Raw genomic sequence first — 14,478 nt, forward strand, 5'->3', positions numbered from 1 at the left:
GTTTGAGCAATAGTAATTGGGTCGTATACACTATAAATAAACTTGAAATGGATGGATATGCCAGTCTTTTTAACAAACAGTTCCCTCCAAGTTTAAATTACCATGTGTGGGGGGAAATGTCTAAGAAAGTTTTGAAATTTGTACGAGTAGCCCATGATCGTGTGGCTTCTACTTGAGATACACCAAAGTTAAATATGCTCCAAATTACAGTCGTTACAGGACGCTCAAAGCCAAAATTAGAGGGAGAATGCCCAGGCAGTACTATCGACTGCTTTATTGAATGGCTTCTCCATATAATTACCAAAACAAACTAATCCATCTGATCTTAATCATATGAGAGCCTCGTGTCATGTTTCAGATGATGCTTTGCGATCGCAGCTACTCTAGAATCAACCGGTAGTTTTGTCAGAAGAGAACTTTGATGTCAGTCTGAGGTTTTTGGTTGGCTTCTAAATCGAAACATTAATCTGATGGAAGATCACGTCTCAGGAGACTCTTTGACAGCAGGAGGAAGTGATTACCGCCACTACAGCCTGACATTAATGACAGGATGACCTTTAACCCCGGTTTCCCTCATCTAAAGCGAGCCAGCGTTTTTCAGTGTATCATATTACGACATTTAACCAAATTTCAACATCAAATGCTTACAGCCCTAAACGTGTTATTGTTGTGCTTTCTATTTATAAACGTGTGTCTCATAATATCTCAAGTTCAGACTCACAATGTTTTTTTTTCCTTTTCTGTGTTGTATGATTGCAAGTACCAGGACAAGTGTCCTTACAGTAATAGTTCACCCAAAAATTAAAATTCGCTCATTATTTACTCACCCTCATGCCATCCCAGATGTGTATGGCTCTCTTTCCTTAGCTGAACACAAATGAAGATATTTAGAAGAATATTTCAGCTCTGTAGGTCCTCACAATGCAAGTGAATGGTGGCCAGAAATCTGAGGTCCAAAATGCAGATAAAAGCAGCATAAACATAATCCATACAACTACAGTGGTTAAATGCAAAGGTTAAATCTTCAAAAGGTGACAGCTGATGATAAGTGTGGGTGAGAAACAGATCAATATTTAAGTCCTTTTTTTACTCTAAATCTCTACTTTCACTTTCCAATCTGAAAGTGAAAGTGGAGATTTACAGTAAAAATGGACTTATATATTGATCTGTTTCTCACCCACACCTATCATATTGCTTCTGAAGACATACATTTAATCACTGGAGTCTTATGGATTAGATTTACTCTGCTTTTTGGATCTTCAAAGTTCTGGCCATCATTAACTTGCATTGTATGGACTTACAGAGCTGAGATATTCTTCAACAAATCTTCATTTGTGTTCTGCAGAAGAAAGAAAGTCATATACATCTGGGACGGCATGAGGGTGGGTAAATGCTGAGAGAATTTTCATTTTTGGGTGAACTATCCCTTTAACAAATTGCATCAACATTTATCAACTGTATTTCACATATTTAATGTATTTTAAGTCTAATATAAATTACTTTTTGACTCATTGTATTTTGTAATCAAAGTCAAAGGAGACAAAAAAGCTCCATAAAAGTATCCTTAAAGTAGAATATAACTTTTGTGCAATATTCAAAGATTCTAATCATTACAAAACTTTGTGAGAAACGGACCGAAATTTCAGTGAAAATCTTGCCCTCCACCAAATATCTCAAAATGCTTATGCAGACTTAATGTGTGAAGGCAAATCACAGCATGTTTGACAACGTCAATGACACCAAATGCCATTGGTTGTTGCATGTCGTGCAACCGACCATAATGCACCTAGTTTCCACAGAAGTCAGAGGTCTGGAATGACATGAGGGTGAATAAATGATGACAGAATTTTCATTCAACTTAAATGCCTAAAGTGACTCGATTGTTTAAATAACTAAAATAATGAAGCACTTTGAGGTCACAGTTAATTTTAATTTCTGATCTTGTGAAAAATCCTACGTCTTCCTTCCTTATTAGAAATTCTTAATTATAAGTCCTCATTAGATACACAATGCAAAGACATCAAGTTATGTTAATTAAAAGAGGTTCATTCTTTTACAGTATCTAGATAATATTGTAAGTCTGATAAGTATTGTACCCATTACATCCATTTCAACTGTCATTTACCAAATTTTGTCAAACTTTTGACCCGATCCGTTAAGACGTAGCATTTAGAAAACATGGCTTCATTTCCACCTGTGGTCCTCTGACCCATGTCCTTGACAACTGTTGTCGTACATCAGCACGGCAACAGTGATGTATAGGTGATTGTTCTTACCTCTTGCAATGCAACAACAGCTTCTTAGACACACACTCGCCAAATTATCCACACAGCATTAAGGATGTGTCTGGATTTAAAGCTGCAATCATGTTTCATTTTGGACAGTGTTATAAGAGGCAATGCTCAACACATTTAAAGCGTTCCTGTCATCTCTGCGTCACGGTGTATTGACAACATAATCAATCACATATTGGCAGGCTTTCGCTTTTCGATACAAAGAAACAAAACCTTTTTGAATAAAACAAGTGGTTGCTTGAAAGATGTTTCCTTCACACACAAAGTTTAAGTGTAATTAAAAGGAACAGTTCACCCGAAAATCATTAACTCACCCTCATGGTGTTTCAAACCAGTATGACTTTCTTCCATGGAACACAAAAGGAGATGTTTGGCAGAATGTTAGCCTCAGTCACCATTCACTTTCATTCCTTTTATACACATACAATGAAAGTGAATGGTGTCTGATACTGACATTCTGACTAACATCTCTATTTGTTTCATGGAAGAAACAAAGTCATATGGGCTTGGAAGAACATAAGAGAATTTTGAAACTATTTTGCTTTGTATTTCATATTTCACTTTGTTTGCTTGTATGGCTTCTGATGGAGCATGCATCTTTTTCACTCTTTAATGTTATAGATGTAAAAGTTCTGCATCTTCTGAATAGGAATCTCTCTTTTTCCTCTGACTCAAATAACATATCCTACAACTGTTGTTTTGAAAACCCAGAAAATTCAACAGCAGCCCTGATTTTCTATGATTAATGTCTCCCTCTATTGGACAACATTGAGAAAAAAAAAAAAAAAAACACCCTTTGAATCTCAGAAGCCACAAAATAATGTGCCACTACATTTCACAATAGTTTGTCAATACTAGAGGTTGACCGATAGTGGATTTTGCCGATACTGTTAACTAAGGTAGTGAAAAAGGTCAATAACCGATTAATCGGACAATAGTTTTTAAAACTGATTTACTGAATCTTAAACAAAAATTCCTGATGCGTGTTTGTTGTGCAACCAAAAGCCCAATAATAACCAGAAATTTATAAAGATTCGGTGCATAAAGTGGGACTTTTAATTATAAACAAGCCTGAAATGGACCGGGGACTCTTATTTTGATATGTGTGTGCTTCCAGCTCAAACAAACACACAAGGTAAACAAAACATGCACTCTTACAGCCATCTTTAATGTACTGTCTAACAATGGAATTACTTTAAAAAGTAAATAAATACTATTAAATACTGTATGAGCATTAATAATATACAGTAGATCATCAGCGATCGCTTGTCAATTGTCATACGTGTCTTTTTTTTATAAAATTTCGCAATAATAATCATTAATTAGTCCACAAACAGTGATGAAGACAAAGTCATGGCTTTTTGTTGCAATGCTCTTTATGTAAATGTTCACCAAATTAAGCTTCTAGTAGCATATATTCAACAAATTAAGGGCTTTGGCCACAGAGGAACACGGAGGAATAATAATAAAAATAAAAAAATAACGCCACTATCAGCGTCGACTTTGCAGATAACCGACAGTTCCAAAAAGCAACTATCGACAGCAATGAATCGGTAAAACCGATATATCGGTCAACCTCTAGTCCATACAGCCATAAAATCATTTACTAAACCACCAGACTTGCAGCACTTTTTTTTTTTTAGCACTTTTTATCCAAAGAGACAAAAGAAAATTCAATTTTTCACTAAGGATTTTCAATAAATAGTACTTTGGAATGTTATTTCAAATGCAAGATGAACAACTACAACACAAATCATTAATAAAAGTAATAAGAAGTTTCCGATCATAAAATACAAAGTATCCCAATGAAAATCTAACCAACCGATTCATGACCCGAAATTTTGTTTGTTGATCACGTACAGTTCCCTTCAAGCTTCTGTCCAGACTTTTAGCACCAACCAGGCCTACCGTTCAATAATTTGAAATGGAGTTTACTGTTCATGAATAAGATCAGTCTTCAAACTGAACGATTGATTCTTCACAGCCTAAATGTGCTGCGAAATCTTTAGTGATCGATTTCCAAAAAACACAGCAGCTCACGAGTCGCCGGTCATGATAGAGACAAACTCCTCTTGATTAACTAAAAGACAACACAAGAACAATTGTGATCAGTTAAATTCGCTTTGCTTTTAACCTACTTATTCACCACACAGACAATTAATATATTGCCGATTAAATTACATATCACATCTTTCGACAACAGCACTCATTTTCACTGCTCCCATTTTTGTTGGCTGCAATACATTAATTTGCTGTTTCTTAATTGAGAAAAGCACTTAGGGCCAACTGGGAAAAGCACAGTAATTACTTCCATTCATCAGAGGCAATAAAAAATAGAACTTTTCTTCTCTCCCTTGATAAAAAAAAAAAAAAAAAAAAAAAAAAGCAACTTACTCTCGCCGTCCCCATCCGTGTCAAATTCATCGATCATGGCGCGCAGGTCTTCATCGCTCATGTCTTCGCCAAGTTCTCTGGCCACTCGCCGCAGGTTCCTCAGGCTGATCTTTCCCGTTTCATCATCGTCAAACAGTTTAAAGGCCTTCAGGATTTCCTCTTTTGGGTCTCTATCTAATATCATGTCCATCACTTGAGAGAAAAGAGAAAAAACAATTCAGCACTTTTTCAGAAAGCCATTTTTTTGGCTTTCTGAGACTATTAATGAGAGATATTCCCCCATCTGAAAAATTTGAGACCTAAAACAACAGTGGTTTGGTTTCAGGACTCATATTTTATATTGGACATCAAGTTTACAGTACTAAAGTTGTTTAAATATAAAACACATGTTTCCCTTCATGTCAAGCACGCTAAGTTTTAGGTCAAGGGATAGTTCACCCAAAAATTTAAATTCTCATCATTTACTCATCCTCATGCCATCCCAGATGTGTATGACTTTCTTTCTTCTGTAGAACACAAAAAAAAGATTTTTAGAAAAATATTTCAGCTCTGTTGGTCCATACAATGCAAGTAAATGGTGCCTAGACCTTTCAAGCTCCAAAAAGCACATAAATGTAATCAAACGACTCCAGTGGTTTAATCCATGTCTTCAGAAGTTATATGATATGTGTGGGTGAGAAACAGATAAATATTTTTACTATAAGTCTCCAATTTCACATTCACTTTTCACATTCGTTCACATTCTAAAAGTGGCAGTGGAAATTTATAGTAAAAAAGGAGTCAAATATTGATCTGTTACTCACCCAAAGTGCTTCAGAAGACATGGATTAAACCACTGGAGTCGTATGGATTACTTTTATGGTGCCTTTATGTGCTTTTTGCAGCTTCAAAGATTTGGATCCAATTAATTTGCAATTAATGGACATACAGAGCTGAAATATTCTTCTAAAAATCTTCATTTGTGTTCACCAGAAGAAAGAAAGTCATACACATCTGGGATGGCAGGAAAGCGAGTAAATGATGAGAGAATTTTCATTTTCTGGGTGAATTATCCCTTTAATAAACAAAAACAACTTACCCACTTCTTTGAAATCTTCAAATGTTATTTTCCCAGTTCCTTCTCTGTCATAGTCTTTTAAGATCTTCAACACATCTACTTTCTTCACCTCAAATCCAAGTGCTCTCATCGCCACCTGGAAGATAATTTTTAATATCGATGGAACATAAATAAATAAAAACAATATCTTGCCCATAGCAAGTCAGAACACGATGTTATTGTAATCCAACCATTATTAACAATACCAGCAACAACAAATAATATCCTTAAAACATAAATGAATACTTTCATCAAGAGTTATGACTGAATTTGATATGGGAAAAGTCTTATTCTCACAGGTTTATCTGCCAAGTTTAGTTACTAATCCACTTATTCAACAGAGATTGCACCTGTAGATGAATGAACATTCATTACTCATTCGCTGTGTTGTTTTAGGAATCCATATCTTTACCTTTAACTCATGATAATCTATTTCTTTGTCCTTGTCTGTATCAAAGAGTTCAAATGCCTCCTTGATTTCATCCTTCTGCTCCTCGGTAAGTTCTCTCCTTTTCTTCCTTTTACTCTTATCAGCAGTTAGGTCAGTTCTGATGGCACATATGTGGAAATTAAAAAGGATTTAAAGGAACATTTAAACATCAGATTTAGTCTTGTTCACTGATATAAAGATTTTGCGTTGTTCACCCAACAAATAAATAAATAAATAAATAATATATATAATTTATTCTCAAGTTATCCTAAATATGTATGATGGTTCCTTCATGGTACATGAAGGGACTGACAGCCTCGGTCAGTTTATTCCATTCAATGGAAGTGAATAGTGACTGATGCTGTTAGTCCCAAACATTCTGACTAAAAAAAAAATGTGTACGGGTTTGGAACAACATGAAGATGAGAAAATGATGACAGAATTTTCATTTTTGGGTGAACTATTCCTTTATGTTTCTATTGAAAAACATTACATTAGTTCAGATCAGCCATTCACCCAGATAAAGCTATTAGCTGCCTGTCACAACCTTTCGAGCTGCCTACCTAGACAGCATTTTTGGACATCGTTCATTATAGTCAATAATGCTATCTAGATAGGCAGCACACTACGCGTGAATCAGTGATTTGTATACAACAGGTCGCAATCAAATGAAAATATATATACTCTCTGATATATATATATATATATATATCAGAGAGTGTAGGATTTAGCTCTTGTTCGTAAAACAATTTGAGCTTCACTCTAGAATTAATGGTGCTCATTAAATGATGTTTATTTTTATTATCATTATAACTGAACAGTATCACATACACCGGCTAGTATGCTAAACACACAGCAAGTCACTTAATAAACAATCAGCGACAGTAACTAAACATCTCATCTTTACCTGAGAGACACGCTCATTTTTTGCAGTATGAAGGCAGTAAATTCACTGATACTGAAACCCAAATCCGTCCAACAGGATTAGAGATATTAGGCTTCTAAAGTGCTGCTAATAAAGGACACGGACACCAAGCTTAGCGCGTTGCTAGTTGATTGTCCAAAAGACGCTTTCGATTGGCTGCGGAGGTGCACGTGTCCAGAGAAGGTTACTTATGATTGGTTGTTAGGGACAAGAGCTGTCTATGCTGTCTTTTGATTGGTGATCTTCGCTGTGAACAGGCGGCGCCTAAGCAAAATTACAGTATTGTACAGAAGTACATGCGCAGAGATGGCGATGCATTCATATCTGCTGTGAAGAATTTTACATAACATCTGCCCTGTCAAGTCTTTGATTGCTAAGTACACTGACATTGATGGGATTATATGCAATACTGAGAAATAAACTTTGAAACATTTATTTTTTTACTGAAATTTTGTTAAAAAAAAATAAATTCTTGATCGAACTGGCAAATTATATATTTACAGTAAATCTTAATTATTATTTAAAATTGAAATACATCTTTTAATTTTATGGAAATAAGATAGATAAGGGTGTTGATTTTATATACATCAGAAATGTGCACGCTTATCCCCAACTGTCCACATGTTCCTTATAGACCTTGAAGGCTTCCATAAAGAAATTGCAAATATATTTAAAATTATTTTCTCTGGCAATGTTAGTGATGTTCTTACTGTGACTATATACAAATTGCTCTTTTCCATGATCTTGTGACAAATAAGTTGTTGAAAAAAAATGTTGGGCACACATTAAATAGTAAAAACAACTAGTTTTATATAGTGAATAATATGATTTATAATATATACAGTGAATCCGGAAAGTATTCACAGCGCTTCACTTTTTCCACATTTTGTTATGTTACAGCCTTATTCCAAAATGTATTAAATTCATTATTTTCCTCAAAATTCTACAAACAATACCCCATAATGACAACGTGAAAGAAGTTTGTTTGAAATCTTTGCAAATGTATTTAAAAAAAAAAACAAAAAAAAAAAAAAAACCCACACACCACACACATGTACATAAGTATTCACAGCCTTTGCTCAATACTTTGTTAAAGCACCTTTGGCACCAATTACAGCCTCAAGTCTTTTTGAGTATGATGCTACAAGCTTGGCACACCTATTTTTGGGCAGTTTCTCCCATTCTTCTTTGCAGGACCTCTCAAACTCCATCAGGTTGGATGGGGAGCGTCGGTGCACAGCCATTTTCAGATCTCTCCAGAGATGTTCAATCGGGTTCAAGTCTGGGCTCTGGCTGGGCCACTCAAGGACATTCACAGAGTTGTCCCGTAGCCACTCCTTTGTTATCTTGGCTGTGTGCTTAGGGTCATTGTCCTGTTGGAAGATGAACCTTTGCCCCAGTCTGAGGTCCAGAGCGCTCTGGAGCAGGTTTTCATCAAGGATGTCTCTGTACATTGCTGCATTCATCTTTCCCTCGATCCTGACTAGTCTCCCAGTTCCTGCCGCTGAAAAACATCCCCACAGCATGATGCTGCCACCACCATGCTTCACTGTAGGGATGGTATTGGCCAGGTGATGAGCGGTGCCTGGTTTCCTCCAGACATGAGGAATGCTTGCCATTCAGGCTAAAGAGGTCAATCTTTGTTTCTCATGGTCTGAGAGTCCTTTAGGTGCCTTTTGGCAAACTCCAGGCGGGCTGTCATGTGCCTTTTACTGAAGAGTGGCTTCCGTCTGGCCACTCTACCATACAGGCCTGATTGGTGGAGTGCTGCAGAGATGGTTGTTCTTCTGGAAGGTTCTCCTCTCTCCACAGAGAAATGCTAGAGCTCTGTCAGAGTGACCATTGGGTTCTTGGTCACCTCCCTGACTAAGGCCCTTCTCCCCCGATTGCTCAGTCTGGCCAGGCGGCCAGCTCTAGGAAGAGTCCTGGTGGTTCCAAACTTCTTCCATTTACGGATGATGGAGGCCACAATGCTCATTGGGACCTTCAATGCTGCAGAAATTTTCTGTACCCTTCCCCAGATCTGTGCCTCGATACAATCCTGTCTCGGCGGTCTACAAACAATTCCTTGGACTTCATGGCTTGGTTTGTGCTCTGACATGCACTGTTAACTGTGGGACCTTATATAGACAGGTGTGTGCCTTTCCAAATCATGTCCAATCAACTGAATTTACCACAGGTGGACTCCAGTCAAGTTGTAGAAACATCTCAAGGATGATCAGTGGAAACAGGATGCACCTGAGCTCAATTTTGAGTGTCATGGCAAAGGCTGTGAATACTTATGTACATGTGATTTTTTTTTTTTTTTTTTAATACATTTGCAAAGATTTCAAACAAACTTCTTTCACGTTGTCATTATGGGGTATTGTTTGTAGAATTTTGAGGAAAATAATGATTTTAATCCTTTTTGGAATAAGGCTGTAACATAACAAAATGTGGAAAAAGTGAAGCGCTGTGAATACTTTCCGGATGCATTGTAACCAAAGGATTAATCAATAAAAATTTCTATCACTATAATATAACTGACTGAATTGCTAAAATACTTAAGTTAATTTAAATGTACTAAAACCAATACTAAAACTCTATTGAAATGATGTGAGAATGCCATAACAGGGCTGTTGTTGTTTGTTTTTTTTTGTTGTTTTTTTTGCTGTTGTTTTTTTCTGCTATTCTTACTATTATTTTTAGATATTTTTTATTATTAATAGCCTATATATTCAACAGAACTTATATTGAGAGATAAGAGATATATTGTATAACACTTATATTGTGTGATAAGATTTTGTATATTTGATATGTATAGTATTAGTATTTGATGTGATATTTTAAAGATGATATTTTGACATTTAAAGAAGTATATATTGTACAGTTGGCATTTTAATTATATTGTGCAAATACCATATACACTAGAAAATGTGGGCTCTTTATAAACCAAACATCACATTTTGTAAATGACATCAAACCATATATTAATTAAACTTTTAGACAAAACTGAAAACATGTAAGGTCATAAAGGAATTGCAATATATAAATAAAAAATACAAAATAAAAAAATTACCTGGCAGTGTTAGTGATGTTATTACTGTGACTATATAATAAAACAAAAATAAATAACTTGTGAAGTTGTTGAAAAAATGTTGGGCACACATTTAATATTAAACCAACTAGTTTTATATACTATATGCTATACTACATAATATCATATAAAATAACAAATGGATGAATCACAGTAAAAAAATATCTACCACTAGAATATCACAATTAATGAACAGCTAAAATATTTTAGCTAAATTTAAATGTATTTAAACCACTACTTAAAGTATTGAAATCATGTGAGAAGCCATAACAGGACTGTTCCACTTTTTCTGTTGTTGTGTTTTATTTATTTTTATTTTTAATTTTTTTGTTGTTGCTTTTTTATTGCTTTTTTCTGCTATTCTTACTATTGTTTATATTTTTTATCATGAATAATATTTTTCAGCAAACTGTTCAATTAATCAGTTCACACTGAAGGAAATACTTACTGTTCCATTTACAGTCCAAATTACAGTTAACCACCAATAGAGGTCGCCCAACACCGTGTAAACAGTCGTCTTTAACCGCGATAAGAAAGTTCAGGAAACTTTTGAGGACTCAAAAAAAGCACACACATGGTTTTATCAAGTTCACAGCAGTATGTGTGTTATTTTCTATTTCCTATAGTCTCTTTATCACTGCATAGTCAACAGTGGCATCAAAGCGTTTTATAGCACATTTAGCGGAAGTTACATGGGTGGCTCCCTGTTAACCACTTCCCATCTGATGAGCCCAGGGCCCCAGTATCTGTTGTCAAGAGGATTTTGTGAGTTTTAGCTCAAAAGGCCTTAAGGTCATCAAACCACACCCCAACAGACTTAGTCCCAGACCAGGTTACTCTTGCGATATGCATGGGGTTTTAATTACCTCCCTTCTAATGTCAACTATTCACAGTTCCGTTGCTTGTACTCGATCCTGTGCAAATAAGCCATGCAAAACCAACTTGCCCGTGATTTCATCATTAAAATGGAATGTGTTTGTGTTTTTAAGTGTGCATGCAAAGTACAGCATTCCTTCATGGTGTTGTTTCTAGGATTTATTTGGCATCACCAACCCTATTTTGTGTTTCACCACCCTGTGTACCGTACAGTGTTAACATGTTTTGGTGCTATTGCAAGTCAACTCAGGTTAGAAGGTTCAGAAAGTACTAGAGAAAGTCATGACTTCATGACTCTAATGGTGGTCCACCCTCGCTGACAAATCCTTGGTTATGAGCCTTCTACAACCAAAGCCTGTCTATCCCATGTAGCAGCTCTTTCTTATTGGACAATACTGGTCACATGACAATCCATTCATTTCATTAGCCTACTTGTGACAGTCATGGTGCTGTGGTCTTAAGTGCTGTAGATGCAAGTACCCTCCAATGCCTGAACCATCAGGACTTTTTTGTGTGTTTTTCTATATGGTTGTTGCATTGTTAATTTAATAAAATACCTATATATAATATCTATAAACATTTAAAAACATAATTAATAATGAATTATTATCTCTTAAAAACATTTCAAACACAATTTCCTGCCATGGTTTGCTTTGCTTAATCCTGTTTTATTGTGTGTTATTGTTGTGCGAGGTTAGTGTGTTGTGGGGGAGGTACACTGGCTTTGACTGGCTGGTACTGAACAAAAGGAGATGAGGAACTACGATGATGCTGCTGAGGCTGGACCTATCTAGTTCAGACCGGTAACTGGGTGCTGGTTTCAACACTAAAGAGTTCTTTGGGGGTGGGAGTGTTTATATATATATATATATATATATATATATATATATATATATATATATATATATATATATATATATATATATATATTATTGTCATCTGTGTGGTTAATTTAAGGAAGACAGCCTTCAGAGGTTTCATAGTTACTATTTTAAGAGGTAATTATACTATGTGATACTGTGTTACTGAATAAGTAATTGAGAAAATTCCTTTTTAATCTAAATTATGTTAGAATGAGTGGAGTTGATTTATTGTATAGATGTACATTAAAGTGTTACTATTGGAATTAAACAGATTGAAATGATCAATTATATTTAAATTAACATGTTATTGTTAATTGACACTTTTATTCAAAGTGATTTGCAAATGAGAAAAGGCTGAAGTAATTTATCATAAAGAATACAAAAAAGGCAGTACCACAATCTTTCAAGAGTAAACCAGAATAGCACAAATGCTAGACTAGTAGTACATCTACAAAAAGAAAGATGGGAGAATTTTTTTAATATATAAATATAGAGAATATATACAGTCTCAAAATAATTTTGTACAATAAGGAGCCATATTTTCCCCCCTGGATTTGATTTTCAGGGGCATTTTCTACCTTTATGAGGGCTTTTTTTCCAAACCATATAAAACAAACTGTGTATTATCCATTTATGTCAAATACTTTAATTTGATCAATTCATTTATACAAATTCTCAACAACATTTGACAATTTAAAAGAATTGACAATTTATTACCTCTTACCCTTAAATTTAAATTCATATCAACTTATATATTTTGTGAATATATACCGTATATATATATATATACACACACACACATATACATACACACACAGAGGCGTACCTACGGGACAGGCAAGCCAGGCAATTGCAATGGGCCCCAAGCTGGGAGGGGGGCAATTACAGTAGCTCACTGCAACAACACTTGAAACCAATGATTGACAATGCTTAGCAGGCAAAAATGACATTTCTGAAAACCCCCTAGAGGGGCCCCAATCCCTTTAGCTACGATCAAATTCAAGTAAGGGCGGGATGTAGGCATCATGAATAGGATGTCTGATGTACCAATCTCGGACTCAGAAGAAGAAAAAATAAATAGGAGGAGGTACTGTATATTACTGTAAAAATATAAATTGTACAGTAACTAGCTGTAATTATGTCATGCATTATTACTTTGTTTTTTATTATTATTAAGTATATCATTTATTATTAATAATAATAATAATACAAAAACATTAATATAGAATAGAGTTACTAAAGTAGTCGTCATCAGCAGTCAGTGTAGGGCTACCAGGATCAAGTGAACACTGAAAGAAAATAATATTTGGTTAGTCTTGATGGTAAAGTCCTGAACAAATTCATCACACCCAATACTTCCCTAAATCACCTTTAACTGTGTGGCCAGTCACAAAATGTGTTCTTTTGCTCAAAACAGCAAAACGGAACAACGGAATATTCAACGCACAGGTCTCAAGATGCATTTTTAAAAGTTGAACTGCTTTCAACTTGACACACCGTTTTAAAAACCGAACACACAAGGCGCGAGAAAAAGAAGCAAGACGCGTGACACAATGAACAAAGATGGATGCAATAGACCAAAGATGGATGCAATAGACCAACGCTTAAAAAATAACACAAACGGAACACAAGAATGCGTCTCCAGACCCTTGCATTCACTATTCTGATGTGCTTCGTCTTGCTGTTTTAGGCACAAGAACGCATTATGTGAATGGCCACACAAAAAAGGAGATTTTGGGGCAATGTGAACAAGACCAAAGTAAAATTATATTGCATAATTTCAAAAACATCCACGTTTTTCTTATTTCTCTACAAACATTTTGCTTCAATTATAGTCTTATTACTGTTTGTACTTATCTTGATGTTTTCCACTGGAATTATGTGAGATTTTGCTCTGCTTAAATGCAGCTTCCCTCAAACAGCTGTGCCGGGCGTTTGGGCTTGTACATGAGGTAAAGTTCGTCTCACCGTTGGGAGTTGTGGGAGGCAGAGACAGAGGGAAAAGTGCCAAGATTAACGTTCATTATCATTACCATCTAACTAACAATACCAAACGTTACGATTTAGAATACAATATAGATGTTTAAGTTTAACTTACCTGACAGTTGTCTACTCCATTATGGACTGAGCGCAACACCAGGCACTGACGGAGGAGGCGCTGACATGTACAGGCAGATTTTCCCACTATTAATGCTCCCATATGAGACAAAGTCTGCCTATGTGTGTGTTAATACAAATAATTACCAGGGTTTATGAATAAAAAAAGACGTACAACCCTTTAGAAAAAAGAATGTGGTTTACAGTCTGAAGAATTTGCATGTTTCCATTGATCATGTTATAAATACTGGGGGGGCCTTTACTTGCTTGTTTTGATTATTGGGGGGGTTACCTCTCCCCCATCGCCTCTGGAATCTACGCCCCTGACTGCAGTAAAATCATGTTAAATATTGAGATTACCGTTTTACTTGAAATACCATTGTTGAGCAATGATCACTGTAGTAAAAGCATAAATTTCGTAATAAAG

At 35.5% G+C, this 14,478-nt stretch overlaps 1 protein-coding gene across 2 annotated transcripts; it reads right to left on the reverse strand.

Annotated features, from left to right (window-relative positions):
- Positions 1-1,369: 1,369 nt before the first annotated feature.
- On the reverse strand, positions 1,370-10,842 carry LOC127434070 (centrin-3-like). Of its 2 annotated transcripts, none has more exons than XM_051686533.1 (5): positions 10,664-10,842; positions 6,197-6,332; positions 5,767-5,881; positions 4,689-4,880; positions 1,370-4,374 (listed from the first exon to the last, which is right to left on the reverse strand). In XM_051686533.1, the coding sequence occupies exons 1-5, from the start codon at positions 10,669-10,671 to the stop codon at positions 4,331-4,333; spliced, it is 495 nt and encodes a 164-aa protein (XP_051542493.1). In that variant the 5' UTR covers positions 10,672-10,842; the 3' UTR covers positions 1,370-4,330. The 2 variants fall into 2 exon arrangements, with proteins under 2 accessions (XP_051542493.1, XP_051542491.1); XM_051686531.1 differs by lacking the exon at positions 10,664-10,842 and adding an exon at positions 7,122-7,273.
- Positions 10,843-14,478: the final 3,636 nt, after the last annotated feature.

The sequence above is a fragment of the Myxocyprinus asiaticus genome, chromosome 43, assembly GCF_019703515.2.
Source record: "Myxocyprinus asiaticus isolate MX2 ecotype Aquarium Trade chromosome 43, UBuf_Myxa_2, whole genome shotgun sequence".
NCBI classification, from domain to species: Eukaryota; Metazoa; Chordata; class Actinopteri; order Cypriniformes; family Catostomidae; genus Myxocyprinus; species Myxocyprinus asiaticus.

Coding starts and splice junctions, on each gene's coding strand:
- LOC127434070 (XM_051686531.1), bottom strand. Junction 5,882..6,196: donor TAGATTATCATGAGTTAAAG/GTAAAGATATGG, acceptor ATTATCTTCCAG/GTGGCGATGAGAGCACTTGG. Junction 4,375..4,688: donor CACGGATGGGGACGGCGAGA/GTAAGTTGCTTT, acceptor GTTGTCTTTTAG/TTAATCAAGAGGAGTTTGTC.